The sequence below is a fragment of the Colobus angolensis genome, unplaced genomic scaffold, assembly GCF_000951035.1.
Source record: "Colobus angolensis palliatus isolate OR3802 unplaced genomic scaffold, Cang.pa_1.0 Scaffold18, whole genome shotgun sequence".
Classification (NCBI taxonomy): Eukaryota; Metazoa; Chordata; class Mammalia; order Primates; family Cercopithecidae; genus Colobus; species Colobus angolensis.
The window spans coordinates 4475053-4492691 of NW_012114932.1; the positions used below are offsets into that span (position 1 = coordinate 4475053).

A 17639-nucleotide genomic window follows, 5' to 3' on the forward strand; every position below is an offset into this window, starting at 1 on the left:
GTAGTCCCAGCTACTCGGGAGGCTGAGGCAGGAGAATGGCGTAAACCTGGGAGGCGGAGTTTGCAGTGAGCTGAGATCCAGCCACTGCACTCCAGCCTGAGCGACAGAGTGAGACTCCGTCTCAAAAAAAAAAAGAAAAAGGTCAGGAGTTTGAGACCAATGTGGCCAACATAGTGACACCCCATCCCTATTAAAAATACAAAAAAATTAGCCAGGTGTGGTGGTGTGTGCTTGTAATCCCAGCTACTTGAGAGGCTGAGGCAGGAGAATGGTGTGAACCCGGGAGGCGGAGGTTGCAGCAAGCCGAGATCGTGCCATTGCACTCCAGCCCAGGCGACAGTGTGAGACTCCGTCTTTAAAAAAGAAAAAAACTTTTTTTGCATTGTTTTTTATTAGTCTGTGTCTGCCTGGCAATATATGCTGCTGATTTTAAATATCAGATACCTTTTGTTTCCAGTGTTTACTAAGTTTCCAGATGTGTTTGTTTGTGTTTCAATATTAGGTATGTCTCCTTGCAACACAGCTGTTGTACCTCAGGGGTGGTCTGTGGAAGCCTTAAACTCTCCACACTCAGAGTCCTTTGTTTCCCCGGAGGCTGTTGCAGAACCTCCTCAGCCAACAGCAGGTAAAATATTAGAGACTCCCTTTATCAGCTGATGGTTGCAGTGTTGGTAATGAATATAAATCATCAGGTGTATTTTTTAGCAGCTTACAGCAGGTATAAAAATTTCAGAACTATCACAAATGTTTTGCTTATATTAGTGATATCACCACTGGAGGAATTAAATTGTTAAACTATAACACTTAGGATTAATGGACAAATAAATATATATATATTTTAACATATATATATATTTAACATATGTATATATATATTTTGTTTCATCACATTTTCATTATATTAGGTATCAGAATTTTTTTTTAATTCAGTACAGATTTTTGGCCTGGTGTGGTGGTTCACACCTATAATCCCAGCACTTTGGGAAGCTGAGGCAGGCAGATCACTTGAGGTCAGGAGTTCTAGACCAGCCTGGCCAACATGGTGAAACCCCATCTCTACTAAAAATACAAAAAATTAGCTGGGCGTGGTAGCAGGTGCCTGTAATTCCAGCTACTAGGGAGACCAAGGCAGGAGAATCGCTTGAAACCGGAAGGCGGAGGTTGCAGTGAGCCGAGATCGCGCCACTGCACTCCATCCTGGGCGAAACAGCTAAATAAATCAATAAATAAGCTTGGCGTGGTGGTGTGTACCTGTAATCCCAGCTACTAGGGAGGCTGAGACAGGAGAATCGCTTGAACCCAGGAGCCAAGATCACACTACTGCACTCCAGCCTGGGCAACAGAGTGAGACCCCATCTTAAAAAACAAAAAAATTCAGTACAGATTTAGAACTCTGGGGTGTTTCTTGATAAGAAGCATGACTGACCTGCTGTCCCACAGATGTTCTAATACTAATTCTGTGCCCATGTTATTTTTTGAAGCCTATGTTTTCTCTCTTCTTTGACTTTTCTCCTCCACTACTTGTCCTCCCAGTATTTTACATCTTATTCTTCCAAGTGTTGCGACTGTCAGAGATTAGGCAGAATATGTTACTTGATGTTAACTTTTTTTTTTCCATTTATTTATTTATTTATTTATTTTGAGATGGATTCTTGCCCTGTCCCCCAGGCTGGAGTGCAATGCTGTAATCTTGGCTCACTGCAAACTCCGCCTCTCGGGTTCTAGCAATTCTCCTGCCTCAGCCTCCTAAGTAGCTGGGATTACAGGTGCCTGCCACCACGTCCAGCTAATTTCTGTATTTTTAGTAGAGACAGGGTTTTACCATGTTTTTCAGGCTGGTCTCGAACTCCTGACCTCAGATGATCCATCCGCCTCGACCTCCCAAAGTTCTGGGATTACAGGCGTGAGCCACTGCACCCGACCTAACATTAACTTCTTGGTTATGTGTACAGCCTTATGGTAACAAAAGCCAAATACTTTTATGTCTGAAGAAAGTAAGCATTTTTAATGCAAAGGTATGAGTAGACAATGATATGTCCTAAATTTTCAATTTATTTCCCTTAGAGCTAGCCAAGGAGATAGAAATGGCATCAGAAGAAGAGAGGCCACCAGCACAAGCGTTGGAAATAATGATGGGACTGAAGACTACTGACATGGCACCATCTAAAGAAACAGAGATGGCCCTTGCCAAGGACATGGCACTAACCACAAAAACAGAGGTGGCATTGGCTAAAGATATGGAATCACCCACCAAATTAGATGTGACACTGGCCAAGGACATGCAGCCATCCATGGAATCAGATATGGCCCTAGTCAAGGACATGGAACTGCCCATAGAAAAAGAAGTGGCCTTGGTGAAGGATGTCAGATGGCCCACAGAAACAGATGTGTCTTCAGCCAAGAATGTGGTACTGCCCACAGAAACAGAGGTACCTCCAGCCAAGGATGTGACACTGTTCAAAGAAACGGAGAGGGCATCTCCTATAAAAATGGACTTGGCCCCTTCCAAGGACACGGGACCACCCAAAGAAAAAGAGATAGACCCAGCCAAGGGTTTGGTATTACTCTCAGAAATAGAGGTGGCACAAGCTAACGACATTATATCATCCACAGAAATATCCTCTGCTGAAAAGGTGGCTTTGTCCTCAGAAACAGAGGTATCCCTGACCAGGGACATGGCCCTGCCCCCGGAAACCAGTGTGATCTTGACCAAGGATAAAGCATTGCCTTTGGAAGCAGAGGTGGCCCTAGTCAAGGACATGGCTCAACTCCCAGAAACAGAAATGGCCCTGGGCAAGGATGTGGCTCCGTACACAGTAAAAGAAGTGGGCTCATTGAAGGACACGTCTCCACTGTCAGAAACAGAAATGGCTCTAGGCAAGGATTTGACTCCACCTCCAGAAACAGAAGTAGTTCTCATCAAGAACGTATGTCTGCCTCCAGAAATGGAGGTGGTCCTGACTAAGGATCAGGTCCCAGCCCTCAAAACAGAAGCACCCTTGGCTAAGGATGGGATTCTGACCCTAGCCAACAATGTGACTCCAGCCAAAGATGTTCCACCACTCTCAGAAACAGAGGCAACACCAGTTCCAATTAAAGACATGGAAATTGCACAAACACAAAAAGGAATAAGTGAGGATTCCCATTTAGAATCTCTGCAGGATGTGGTGCAATCAGCTGCACCTACTTTCATGATTTCACCAGGTATGTGCTTGTGCTTATTCTCATTATTTCTCTCTACCAGGGTGTAGTCTTGAGAAGACTAAGGACAAACATCATGCCAGGTAAAGTACAGACAGTCATGCTGTACTTTGCAAGTTTATTCATACTCCTGCTCTCCTAGACAGCTCTTTCCCACCTTTACCTTCCTCCCACCTCCGACACCTTTTCTATGTTCATTCTCTGCTGATTGTCCTGTTTTTCTTCCAGATAATTCAAGCAATAAAATAGAACATCCACAAATTTCTATTCCATTATCTACTCAACTACTTGTGTCTGTATCCATGGACTCTGCTTATGAAAATTCTCCTGTTTTTATAAGTAAACTGTTCCTGCTCCTAATTAAGACCAACCTGTCCTCATTTTGCACTAGATTCCATCTCCTCTTTCCTACTTGATATATTGCCCCACGTATTCTCCCCTTTTTTGCCCCTCACACCAATTTAAATCCTTTTCCATTGGATCATTCCCACCAATTTAATACATGTTTGTTATTTTTCCCATCTTAAAAAATGAAACATCAGCCGGGCGCTGTGGCTCACACCTGTAATCCCAGCACTTTGGGCAGCCAAGTTGGGCAGATCACCTGAGGTCGGGAGTTCGAGACCAGCCTGACCATCATGGAGAAACCCTGTCTCCACTAAAAATACAAAATTAGCCGGGAATGGTGGCGCATGCCTGTAATCCCAGCTACTTGGGAGGCTGAGGCAGGAGAATCACTTGAACCTGGCAGGCGGGTGAGCCGAGATCGTGCCATTGCACTCCAGCCTCGGCAACAAAGAGCTAAAAGCTCCATCTCCCAAAAAAAAAAAAAAAAAGTAACATAACTAGACAAACCCTCCCAACTTCAGCTTCCAACTACCACTTCACTCCTTTGCTGCCCCTTTTAGGAGAACTCCTCAGAAACTAATCCCATATCCAATTTCTGGCAGGTGGAAAATGGCTGAAATCATGCTTCTCTGAAACGTGTGTGCTTTTTGTTATTACCTTTAGAAACTGTCACAGGCATGGGGGAAAAGTGCAGCTTGCTAGCCGATGAGGATTCTGTGTTAGAAAAACTAGAGGAAAAGAAACCATGCAACAGTCAACCTTCTGAGCTTTCTTCAGAGACCTCAGGTAAGTTAGGAAAACAAAATGAACTCTTTGAAACAAATTAGGGGCGATAGACTAGTGATGGTAGACATTGTCTCTAGTTTCCTGTTGTATGGTGGTAATCAGCAGTATAGTTTATGAAGTCAGTTCTCTTAGACAGATTTTATCTGGTTTAGACAGAATGTCAGCTTGTTATATATTTAAAAATTACTACTACAGCAAATCAGGATACCTAAATTTTTTTTTTCTCCACTTTTTTTTTTTTTTTTTTTTTGAGACGAAATCTCACTCTGTCGCCCAAGCTGCCGTGCAGTGGCATGATCTTGACTCACTGCAACCTCCACCTACTGGGTTCAAGTGATTCTCCTGCCTCAGCCTCCTGAGTAGCTGGGATTACAGGTGCCTGCCACCATGCCCAGCTAATTTTTAGTAGAGATGGGGTTTCACCATGTTAGCCAGGCTGGTCTCAAACTCCTGATCTCTGGCGATCCACCCACCTCGGCCTCCCAAAGTGTTGGGATTACAGGCGTGAGCCACCGTGCCTGGCCTTCTCCACTGTTTTCATAGTGAAGAAAGGACACCCAAACTTTGATCTGGTTCAGCTGTTCACTATTCTATCCTGTGTGGTCTTAGGCAAGTTACATAACTTGCCTATATCTCAGTTTACTCAGCTATAACATAAATTAATTGGTCAGATGTCCTGTAAAGCCTTACTAGTTACAGTGTTCCGTGGCCCAGCAGCGTCTGCATTGCCTGAGAGGCTGGTGGAAATGCAGAATCTTGGGCTCTACCTTAGGCCTTTGTAATTATCATCTGCATTTTAATTAGATCCCCACATAATTCTAATTTTCATTAAACTTTGAGAGGCACTGCTCTAAGATACTTTCCAATTTGAAGTTTGATTATTCAGTGAATTTTAAGATTAACTGTTTTTGATAACCCAGAAGCATATGTATATGGTTATCAACTTGATTTTCTGTTTACTTTTCTGTGACTATGATTGGAATGTGGACATCCTGAGGGCAGGGGCCATGACTTATTTCACTTAGAATCTCTATTGCTTTGCACACTACCTAACACAAGACTGGAGCTTAAATAAATGTTTGATTTTTTTTTTAAATGTTGTTTTACTGACTCAACAAATCAGTAAAGATTTATCAAGTACTTATGGTATACAAAATATACCATGTTAAGGCACATATTTAAGTCCCACTCCTTGCCCCTGAATTACTATATTATAACCTGAATAAAGAGATAAGTTCTCAGGCATGGACTCTGAAACCCAAGATTTACATAATAATTGAATAAAATAGGCCGGGCGCGGTGGCTCAAGCCTGTAATCCCAGCACTTTGGGAGGCCGAGACAGGTGGATCACGAGGTCAGGAGATGGAGACCATCCTGGTCTACACGGTGAAACCCCGTCTCTACTAAAAAATACAAAAAACTAGCCGGGCGAGATGGCGGGCGCCTGTAGTCCCAGCTACTCGGGAGGCTGAGGCAGGAGAATGGCGTAAACCCGGGAGGCGGAGCTTGCAGTGAGCCGAGATCGCGCCACTGCACTCCAGCCTGGGCGACACAGCGAGACGCTGTCTCAAAAAAAAAAAAAAAAATTGAATAAAATAGTATAAAAGATGGCACTGAATAGCTGCTGATTAATTGCTGAATTAAATGTTATAAATACTGTGGGGTACTATAGCCTAGCAATTTTTTGAGCGATGCAATAATTAACCTGAGATATTAAATAAAGGCTAGGATTTAGAAGATATTAGAGGAGTAAGGACAAGAATGAAATGTACTATTTACATATTATAATATTCTTGGAAATCAGTTTATTGGGTCAGACTTGACAGGAGCTGGCATAGACCTGCTCTTAATGAGACTCTTGCCAGGATCTTAGATCCATATTATATGAACTTGGAGGAAGGTTAGACCAGATCACCTGCTGAAACTCTTCCAAAGATACTCACCTTAATTGTTAAAATTAATTATCCTACTTAACGTTATATATATTTCTCTGTCTTTTGGGAAGTATATTTAGGAGCAGAATGTTGAAATTTAACATATTTCAAAGTAGGATGCTCTGGTTCTGGAATGATGAGAATTTTTCTCTGACCAAAATGTGGATTCAGTATATTTTGTGTGTGTGTGCGTGAAGTGACTTAAGTCTGGCCTTCTGATCTAGTTCCCAGAATCTATCTGGTTTTTTTTGACAAGTATTAGTTTAATATTGGTGACCAAGTCTTAGAATTATAAATTTTGTCCAAAATCATGTATATTTAACGAAAGCAATTTAAAAATTTCATCAAAAAGAGGCAAGCACTAATAATGACCAGTATAAATCAGATGAGATTTACAGGCAGTAAGTGCTTATTTTAGAGGTTAAAATATTCGAAATATTTCATTTTTAAAAGTTAAATCCTGCTACTTCTGTAATTTCAAATATTTTATAAATGTTTGAAAACAATCTTTACCTGAGATGATGATCTGTTAAATATTTTTGCTAGTGCCATTTAAAAGTGAGAAATGTTTTAGAAAAAAACTGTTTTCCTGAGCAAATTATAGTAAGTAGTATATGGATTAGTGAAAATAGCCTCCTTAAATTAGTCATTATGTGGTCTGGATTTTTTTTTTTTTTAAGAAACAATAACAAAGAGTTTTTTGTTTGGAATTTTAGCCAACTTCATGTATTGCGGTACCCCTCCCACACAAGCCAAACAAGTTTGCAGACCCAGTGACCGCAGGTCAGCACGGCCCAAGCCTGCCAGGGTCCCTCCTGAGCTGCTGGGAGGCTCTCCTCCGTGGAAGACTCTTGATCACAGGCTGGGCCACTGCTCTTTGTCTGAGTCAGGTTGGGTCTCTGGTTCATCTTCCTGTGGTGGGCCTGGGAACCAAAGAAAAAGTATTCATGTTGACTCACTTGAACCCCAGAGGGATCTTGGCAGGGAGGCCTGGGATATAGAAAGCACACCAATAATGATGAAGAAAAAGAAGAAGAAACCAAAGCAAAAGAGATATTCTCAACCCCGGGCTGGAGGACCTTGGGATGATGACAATGCAGATAAACCTAAAGGTCATACCTTTGCAGCTGACACACAAAAATCAGGTGTTCTCCCCAGCCAGCCTACCACTATGGGTACAGAATATGGACTTGTACCTGGAGAAAACTTGAAAAGGGAATGTGTAGTTAACTCCAGTGCAGCCAGATTGGTAAATGAGAACTTTGTCTCAGAGAGTCTCAGAATTCCTTTATATCCTTCAGAAGAAACCCCTAAAACTGCAGTAAGTTATCAGTCTAAGCTGAGAGTAGAGGAAGAGAGCAAAGGTAACAAGTCAGTACCACAAGGCCAAGACAAGAAATTGCTGAAGCAACATGAACACAGACCACAGCCTGCACCCCGCCTGAAGACTCCTATAGATAAAAGCCAGTCAGTAGGCCCTCTCAGTCTGAAAGGACCCCTAGCAGAAGTTTCTGCATACAATGTAGAAACTCCTTTGGATATCAGACTCAAAGAGGGTTGCTCTCCTATCTTGGACCAAGAGGTTACGGGTGTAGTTTCAAAACCCACAGCAGCAAAAGAAATACCAAATTTGATACCCACTTTGATAGCAAGTAATCCATTAGAATGTAATCTAAAAGAAGGGAATAATGAAAGTAAAATGACTAAACTGCAGAATGTCAAACTGAAGGAGTTTCCTGAAGGAGCTGAAGAGGATAAAGAACTAAAAAAGGAAGCTTTTCCCAACCAAAGACAAGAGATCAGCATCTTTACTTCTGAGCAGCTGCAGGGCCAACTGTTGGTACAGGTCCCTGGGGTAGAGAATGAACCATTTAAGAGAATGGCAGGTGATGGCAAAAGCAGGAAGGGAAGGGGAAGTTCTGGGAAAATGAGAACAGACTCTGGGAAGGTAAAAGCAAAATCTGAGATGCCATTTCCTCTGGACAGTCAGAAGGACAGAAGGGCTGTTCCCATACCGAGTGAACCAGTCTCTAAAACTGAAGGAATGACTACTCAGGATAAGAGTGAGGAGCTGGGGCTGAATTCTTCAAAGCAACCAGGCACTAAAGCTGATCTCACGGAGGCAGTGGTGATGGGGGAGCCTAAAGAGATGACTCAGCCTAAGGTGGCAGGCACCATGCAGGCATTGATTCCTTTGGAAAGTGGATCAGGCATGACTCAGACTTCTGGTGTTAGGACAGAAACAGGAGATGTAGTCAAAGATATGGGTGTCAGTAACCAGAGCAAGGAAGGAAAGTGTCCATGGAAGGATCTTGAGGCAGCTCCCTGGATCTCTGAAAAGCCTAAAAAGAGAGGCAATGAAGGCAAAAGCAAAAAGCTTAAAAATAGTTATTCCACACAGCCTGCTAGAATGGAGAGGAAGGAAGAAATCCTCAACCCACCTTTTGAAGGGAAGGATGGAGATGCTGGTAGTATTCCCCATAAAAGCAAGGAAATTGGATTTACTTTCCCCCAAATGCATGATTCTTTGTTCTCACATACACCAGATACACCCACAGTGGAAGTAGTTGACAGGAAGGGTGGAAATTTTGAGGTTAATTTTGTTGAGCTTGGGACTCGTGGGGAAAATAAAATAAGCACAGTCAAGGCTTCTGCTGTTACTGAACCACCTGCCAAGGTGACAGATGTGAGCTGCCAAGAGCAAATCCAGGGGGCAGGATTTGCTCCTTCAGTAGTATCTGAGGAGAATAAGACAGATGCAGCCAATAGATACACTTCAGTGGCTGACAAACCAAGTAAAAGGATTAATGATGGAAAAAGTAAAAAGGTTAAAAATAGTTCTCCTGAGAAGCACATTCTGGAGAATAAGATAGATGCAACAAAAATACATGTTCCCATGGAAACCACAGGGGACCAGGGAATTGAAGGAATGGCCTATATGGACGAAAATAGAAATATTACATTTACCTGTCCCAGAACACCATCAGAGCTGATAAATAAATCATCTCCTCTAAAAGTTCTAGAATCAGCAGCCTGTGAAAAACTGCCCACTCCTACTCCTCAAGTAGTAAAGGAAGGTGATTCCTTTCCAGATACCTTGGCAAAAAATGGGCAAGAGATAGCCCCAGCCCAGATTTCCAAATCATTAATGGTAGATAACTACACCAAAGATGGAGTCCCAGATCAAGAAAGACCCAAGGCTCCCTCTGCTGTTATGCCCTCTACAAGCACAGGAGGAGTTGCTCTACCTATTACAGCAGCCATAGAAACAGTTAACAGTCATGGAGATCACTCTCTTAAAAATAAAGCTGAGCTTGCTGATTCCATGAAAAATGAAGCAGGGATTGCTGAAGGGCATGTGGTAGGAGAATCTGAGTCAGTGGACAATGGTGTGTCTAAGCATTCAGTAGAGAAAGTCACAGAGCTAGCAAAAGGTCACCTCCTTCCTGGAGTGCCAGTAGAAGACCAGAGCCTACCAGGAGAGGCCAGAGCCCTAGGAGCATATGCAGATAGAGGTAATTTCCCAGCACATCCAGTGAACGAAGAGAAAGAGACTAAAGAAGGGTCTGCTCCAGTTCAGATTCCTGACTTACTGGGAGACAAAGCACAAAAACTCAGTTTTTGTCAGGACCAAAATGCTCAAGATAGAAATTCCAAAGGTTCAGATAGTTTGAATAGGAAAGTAGATCTGACTCTTTTGTCTCCACAAAGTGAAAATGATAAATTGAAAGAAATTAGTCTGGCTTGTAAAATCACGGAATTGGAAAGTGTTTCCTTGCCAACACCAGAAATCCAGTCAGATTTCTTACATAGCAAAGTCGAAGCTCCTCCTTCAGAGGTGGCGGGTAAGTTAGTAATAATGACTGCTTCCAAGGGTGTTCGACTCCCAGAACCCAAAGATAAGATTTTGGAGACACCTCAGAAAATGACAGAAAAATCTGAATCAAAGACACCAGGAGAAGGGAAAAAGGAAGATAAAAGCAGAATGGCAGAACCAATGAAAGGCTACATGAGACCCACCAAGTCCCGAGGACTTACTCCACTTTTGCCAAAGTCTACAATCCAGGAACAAGAGAGATACAAGCAACTGAAGTCCACTGGTATGAATCTGCCATGGGGAAATGTGTGTGCTTGTGGCTTTTGAGTCAGCATCAAAAAGGCAAAGAGCTTGTGCCTTGGCTCCATCCAGACTCTAATCATCCTTGTTAATCATTGGTTTGTTGGCATGAAACTTGTAACTCTACTGCGTGTTTTCTGCAGCCAATGTGTTCCTTGTGTCCCGCTTGAGGAGGCTGGTAACTTGGTTGCATGCCTTTTTTACCCAGCACTGAACATTGAATTTTAGGGAAAGTTGAATTTTCAATGAATTGTCTAACAAAAGACCTATCGTCATCCATTTCTTAATTTTTTTTTAAATTGTGCCTCCTATGTATCAAGTTTACAGCTAAATTTTAATCATTACTTGGTATAAGGATTCACAGGAGGAAAGAAAGTATTTAATGTCTAGCTATGTGCATGAGATTTTTTTCAGTGTATATGTAGCTTGTGCTGGTGGGACTAAATATCCAAATTGCTTTTAGGTTAAATGAAATCAGTCCACCTCCTTATGAGGAAATGGTGGCCTCGAACCAGCATTGGTAGGCACAGATTTATTTGTGTTTCTAGTAATGGGAAATGATCTCTCAATGATACAGATACATTTTTTGACCAGTTTGTTGCTTATATCCATTGCCCCACAGTTGCATGTGGGTTTGAGTTTTGGGCATAGTCTATGTCCATCAAACATAGTCCATAAAACTTGCCCATATTGTGTTCCTCTTAATTTTACTCTTTTTTGGCTCTACTCAGTCAAGTAGTTGGAATGAGATTAAGAAGATGATTCCTTTAAGATTTAGAAATGGTAGCCCCATTTCCCCCCACCCCCAGTTCCCCAAAAAAGTATACATTTAACTGTGGCTTCCCTGAATCTAGCTTTCAAAAAATGTTTCCTTGTCTTTGAGATTTTTCACAGCCTACAAGTGACACTATTTCTTAATCACTGTTTCCCAGCTTGCATGATGCAGCTACTAACTCCAGAATTTTTAAAAAAACACCAATTGGTATTAGTAGCCAGTCAGGCTTTTGGAGAGGTTTCATCATGAGATTGTGTTCTGCATGGTATGGACTTGTTCTTTTGGGTAAAGCTTGCTCTATGCATGAGTATGTACCCACTAAGGAATACTGCTGTGTGAGTAAAGAATGCTAAAGGTTGTTATTTGCATAAGACATTCTCATCTTCTCTGTTTTTATCTTCTATTAGCTACCATATTACAAGGCAGGAAATGAAATAGTATGTAGAGGGCTTTCCAGCATTCGTTGAGATTTCCAGTGTTCTATCCAGTTCTTTCGTTTTGGTTTCTAGACCCCTTCTTTAGTTTCAGCAGTGATCCAAAAGTTAACATGTAATTTCTGTGAAATCCCAGCCATCTCTTTTTGTTCAGTATTTCCAAAGAAATGAAGAAAGAGGATTTGTTGTTCTTGAGGAAGCAAGACCAGTACTGCAGAACTTTTGGGGCCCTGCCTGGGTAAGGTCAGGCTCAGAGACTGTGTTAGCAGTGGCCTTACATAGTGGGTATGGGAAGGATAATGGGTTTGGGACAAAATTTATTGTTTCTTCTGTAAATTCTACCACACCTTTTCCCTAAGGACAATGTATACTTTTTTAATAGTTAAAAAAACTTTTTAAAACTAATTGTTGAATAGGTTAATACAGTCACATGATACAAAGGAGTATACAGTAAAACATAAGCTGGCCTCCCTCCATTAACCGCCTTCCAGCTTTCCTTCTCCAGAAGCTACCAGTGTTCACAATATCTTATATATCCTCCAGACAATTTGTGTATAATAAGCAATAATATATGTATTTCCTGATTTCATATAAATGAGACATATACATACATACTGATGTGTGCTACTCTTTTTAAACTTTTTAATCTCTTTTTAATTTTTAATCTCTTTTTAAAGAGATCTTTTAAGACTCAGTATAAAGAAGCCAGGCGCAGTGGCTCACACCTATAATCCCAGCACTTTGGGAGGCTGAGGCAGGCGGATCACCTGAGATCAGGAGTTCAAGACCAGCCTGACCAACATGGAGAAACCCCATCTCTACTAAAAATACAAAATTAGCTGGGCGTGGTGGCGCATGCCTGTAATCCCAGCTACTTGTGAGAATGAGGCAGGAGAATCACTTGAATCCGGGAGGCGGAGGTTGCAGTGAGCCGTAATCGTGCCATTGCACTCCAGCCTGGGCAACAAGAGCAAAACTCCATCTCAAAAAAAAAAAAAAGAATCAATATAAAGAAAGAGGCCTCATTTTTTTTTTAAATCTTTTTTCCTGGTACATATCTAGATATGACTCATTCTTTTTTGATAGCTGTATACGATTTCATTACATAGGTATATACTAATTTATTATAGTACTTTTTTTTTTTTGAGATGGAGTTTCGCTCTGATTGCCCAGGATGGAGTGCAATGGCATGATCTCAGTTCACTGCAACCTCTGTCTCCTAGGTTCATGCGATTTTCCTGCCTCAGTCTCACGAGTAGCTGGGATTACAGGCATGCACCACCATGCTCAGCTAATTCTGTATTTTTAATAGAGATGGGGTTTCTCCATGTTGGTCAGGCTGATCTCGAACTCCCAACCTCAGGTGATCTGCCCTCCTCAGACTCCCCGAAGTGTTGGAATTACAGGTGGTGAGCCACCGCGCCTAGCCAATACTTCTTTACTGATGCACATTTTAGGTGTTTCCCAACTTTTTTTTGTTAGAAATATGGTACATAAACTATCTTTGTATTTATAGGATGTCATACTCATGCGTGTGTGTCTGTGTAATAAAAAGGGGCTCCAGAGTAAGAATCTCTGGTTTGAAGAATATGTATTCATAATTTTGTTGGGTGTTTCCATACTGCTCTCTGTAGGCCTACAGAGATGTCCCTTGTAGAGAAAGGTACATCTCTACTCCTACCCTCAACATAGACAAGTACCTGTTTCCCTGCCTTTCTCTACTAGTGTGATTTTGTTGTTGTTGTTATGTACACTGATCTAATTGGTGAAAAATTATTTCATGGCATAGATTTTGTGTGTGTGGTGTTTTTTGTTTGTTTTTTTTGAGACAGAGTTTCACTCTTGTTGCCCAGGCTGGAGTGCAATGGTGCGATCTTGGCTCACTGCAACCTCCACCTCTCAGGTTCAAGCGATTCTCCTACCTCAGCCTCCCTAGTACCATCCCTAGTAGCTGAGTGTGCCTGCCACCACACACAGCTAATTTTTTGTATTTTTAGTAGAGCTGGATTTCACTATGTTGGCCAGGCTGGTCTTGAACTCCCGACCTTAGGCAGTCCACTTGCCTCAGCCTCCCAAAGTGCTGGGATTACAGGCATGAACTACCGTGCCCAGCTGTGTTTAATTCTTTTTTTTTTAATGACTTCTTCGTGTATTATCAAGTTTATAAAAGCCAATCCATGCTCTGAAATTATGAAAATATTTTCTCTTCTCTTCTATTAATGTTTTTACATTTTAAATCGTTGGCCAATCTAGAATTTGCTTATTTGTTTGTGGGTTTTTGGGGGGTTTTTTTGTTTGTTTTGTTTTTTTTTGTTTTTTGTTTTGGTATGTTTTGTTTATAAGGTTGTGAGGCAGGGTTACTTGGTCATCCCACCATCATGTTTATAATCGATCTCCCACTGAAACGCCACCTTTGTCATGCCCTAAATTTCTGCATGTATTTGGCCTATTTCTGGACTTTCTTTCCTGATCCATTGATCTTTCCACCAGGTTTCCTAATATATTTTAATATCTGCTAGGGCTAGCCCAACCCCTTCTTGCCCTATTATTCTTTTTCAGAGTTGTCCTATTCTTATTTATTGTATAGTTTTGTAGAAGAAAAATTAATCCACTCAATATTTTTCCTGAAGTCACTGTTTCTAGCTTATCCCAGGGAGAGTTTATGTCTTGCATATCGAGTTTTTCTGTCGAACAGCATAATGTGTCTTTCGTGTGTTTTGTTAGTCCATCACTGGTGCTTATCTTTGTTCCTCACTTTGAATTATTAATGTTAACTGCTCTGCCCCCAAATTGCTACCAATTCTCACATATCTTGTTCTCATTCATCTTGTGGTCAAATGGTGTCACCTGGGTTTCCATTGTTTGGACAGTAAAGATATTACAAGTGGTGTTGGCCGGGCACAGTGGCTCACACCTGTAGTCCCAGCACTTTGGGAGGCTGAGGTAGGCGGATCATTTGAGACCAGGAGTTCAAGACCAGCCTGGCCAACGTGGTGAAACCCCATCTCTACTAAAAATACAAACATTAACTGGGTATGGTGGTGCACGCCTGTAATCCCAGCTACTTAGGAGGCTCAGGAGAATTGCTTGAACCTAGGAGGCAGAGGTTGCAGTGAGCCAAGATCGCACCACTGCACTCCAGCCTGGGAGACAGAGACTGCATCTCAAATAAATAAATAAATAAATAACAATAATAATAGCACCTACCACCTATTGAGTTGATTTTATTTGCCTGGTTATCTAGAAATAGGTAAATAGATCATACACACACACATAAAATAATACTATTAAAGATTATCGGCCAGGTACGGTGGCTCACACCTGTAATCCCAACACTTTGGGAGGCCGAAGTGGGCGGATCACGAGGTCAAGCAATCAAGACCATCCTGGCTAACATGGTGAAACCCTGTCTGTACTAAAAATACAAAAAATTTAGCAGGGCATGGTGGTGGGCACCTGTAGTCCCGGCTACTCGGGAGGCTGAGGCAGGAGAATGGCGTGAACCCGGGAGGCGGAGCTTGCAGTGAGCCGAGATCACGCCACTGCACTCGAGCCTGGGTGACACGGCGAGACTCCATCTCAAAAAAAAAAAAAAAAGATTATCTCTATTTTTCAGATAAGAAAATGGAGGCTGTCAAGGTCATATAGCTCTTGAAATGCCAGGGTTAGAATTTGAATCCAAGTCTTTATGTTTCTAAGACCCATGCTTTTCTTAGTCTTGCTTCAGAAGCTTCCAGAAGTTTCAGGTACTTAAAAAGAAGAAGGTTGACAATTACTAAATATAAAATAGACTTTTTTTTTTAGTATCTAGGCACTAATTAAACATTTTTCTACTTGGAGAAATGAAGATACATCATGAGAACATAAACTGTGAATCAGAGGTTAATTTAGGATTAGAATCTAGGTTTTGACTCTGTCTAGCATTTTATTTTCCAGAGAGAGTCTGTGTTTGTTTTATTTACGTGTACTTTTTAACACCCAACCTAGAGCTTTATATATACATGATGCCTAATGACATTTTTTGAATTATAAATGAATTATCTTTTTGCTGATCTTACCCTGTTTGGAAGTAGGGAAAGTGAATATATTGCCAAAGTCTCTTCCAGCTTACTGTTTGCTCTACTGTTATTTTTTCATGCTGCTCTCAAATTTAGGGAAACTTTAACAGAAGGTTTCTTTGCATACTATACATGTTCTTCCAGGCAGGGAAGATTAATGCAATACGTCGGGAAGTCTAAGCTCAACTTTTCAGAAAAGGACTTTTTTTTTTTCGGAGACAGAGTCTCGCTGTGTCACCCAGGCTCGTGTGCAGTGGCACGATCTCTGCTCACTGCAAGCTCCGCCTCCCAGGTTCACGCCATTCTCCTGTCTCAGCCTCCCAAGTAGCTGGGACTACAGGCGCCCACCACCATGCCAGGCTAATTTTTTGTATTTTTAGTAGAGACTGGGTTTCACCATATTAGCCAGGATGGTCTTGATTGCTTGACCTTGTGATCCGCCCATCTCAGCCTCCCAAAGTGCTGGGATTACAAGCATGAGCCACTGCACCCAGCCAGAAAAGAACTTCTTACGGGATTGTGTTTTTTGTGAAGGGAAGCACAAGCTTGAAAGGATGATCCATATTAGATTCCAGTACCCGCTCCATGTTAGTTGTTCCCCTGGAAACCAAGTGGAACTGTGAGTGACAGTGTACTTGCTATGCTGCTACTGTGAATGGGACAGTTTGGGATCCCTGTAAATAGGCCCTCCCTTTGCCATAGTGAAGCCTGGTCTTCTTATAATCTGGCTTTCATTTCTTTCTTCAGTTTGCTTGAGCTCATCAACTGTCTACCAGCAGCTGGGAATGTCAGTTTATGGTGAGAAACTCTTGGTGTGAAACTTGAAGTAATTTATAAACCCAGAATTCTAACAGTTTCAAGGCCCTTGTACATAAATAAAATATGCTCAGCAGATGAAAAAACCATTTGTTATCTTAGAACTTGCTACTATTTTACAACTGGAGAAGTACCCATTTGGTAATTTCTTTTCTTAATTGTAGTGCCATTTGTGAAGTTCCTTTCCTCATTACTTTCACCCCACTTGCCCTTTGATTCAACTGGCTTTTTTTTTTTTTTTTTGAGACAAAGTCTGCCTGTCGCCCAGGCAGGGATGCAGTGGCACGATCTAGGCTCACTGCAACCTCTGGTTCCTGGGTTCAGGCAGTTCTCCTGCCTCAGCCTCCTGAGTAGTTGGGATTACAGGCATGCGTCACCACGCCCGGCTAATTTTTTTATTTTTAGTAGAGATGGGGTTTCACCATGTTAGCCAGGCTGGTCTCGAACTCCTGACCTCGTGATCCGCCCACTTCGGCCTCCCAAAGTGCTGGGACTACAGGCATGAGCCACTGCACCCGACCCCACTGGCTTTTTTTCTTATTACCATGCTAATGAAATTTACTGGTGCTAGTCACACAGCTAAAAATAGCTACCATTGATTGAACCTTACTATATACTCATTGCCATCCTAAACTCTTTTAACCTCCAAACAATACTGTGTGGTCATTACCTTGTTTGAGCTAGAACATTTAAATATTCTTTGAAATGAATCAAGCGACAATTGATTATACTACTTTGTTTTGTTAAATTTTTTTTTTTTTTTTTTTGAGACAAGGTATCACTGTGTCAGTGCAGTGGCATGATTGTGGCGTACTACAGCCTCAACCTCCCAGGCTCAAACAGTCCTCCTCCCTCAGCCTCCCAAGTAGTTGGGACTACAGGTGTGCACCACCATACCTGGTGAATATATTTTGTAGAGACGGGGTCTCACTATATTGCCCAGGCTGGTCTCAAACTCCTGGCCTCAATCTATCCTCCTTCCTTGGCATCCCAAAGTGCTAAGATGATAGGTGTGAGGCACCATGCCTGGCTTGAATATCGTGCTTTAAAAGAAGCTTCTTCCCCTCATATTCCCTCACCCTTCACTTGTACCCTCTGGTTGACAAATAGCATTGGGGGATTCTGAACACACTGTTAAAATAAAAACTTAGTTTTGATTTACAGTATTG

At 41.8% G+C, this 17639-nt stretch overlaps 1 protein-coding gene across 8 annotated transcripts in view; it reads left to right on the top strand.

Annotated features, from left to right (window-relative positions):
• Nucleotides 1–17639, top strand: part of MAP4 (microtubule-associated protein 4) — a 280646-nt gene that overhangs the window by 211441 nt on the left and 51566 nt on the right. For 3 of the 8 annotated variants that reach the window (XM_011939190.1, XM_011939192.1, XM_011939199.1), the window contains 3 exons: nt 503–625; nt 2056–3204; nt 4213–4335. In XM_011939190.1, coding sequence (XP_011794580.1) covers nt 503–625; nt 2056–3204; nt 4213–4335 — 1395 coding nt within the window. Of the gene's footprint in view, nt 1–475; nt 626–715; nt 719–2055; nt 3205–4212; nt 4336–17639 lie in introns of all 8 variants that reach the window. The other 5 variants (XM_011939194.1, XM_011939195.1, XM_011939193.1 and 2 more) reach the window with 4 other exon arrangements.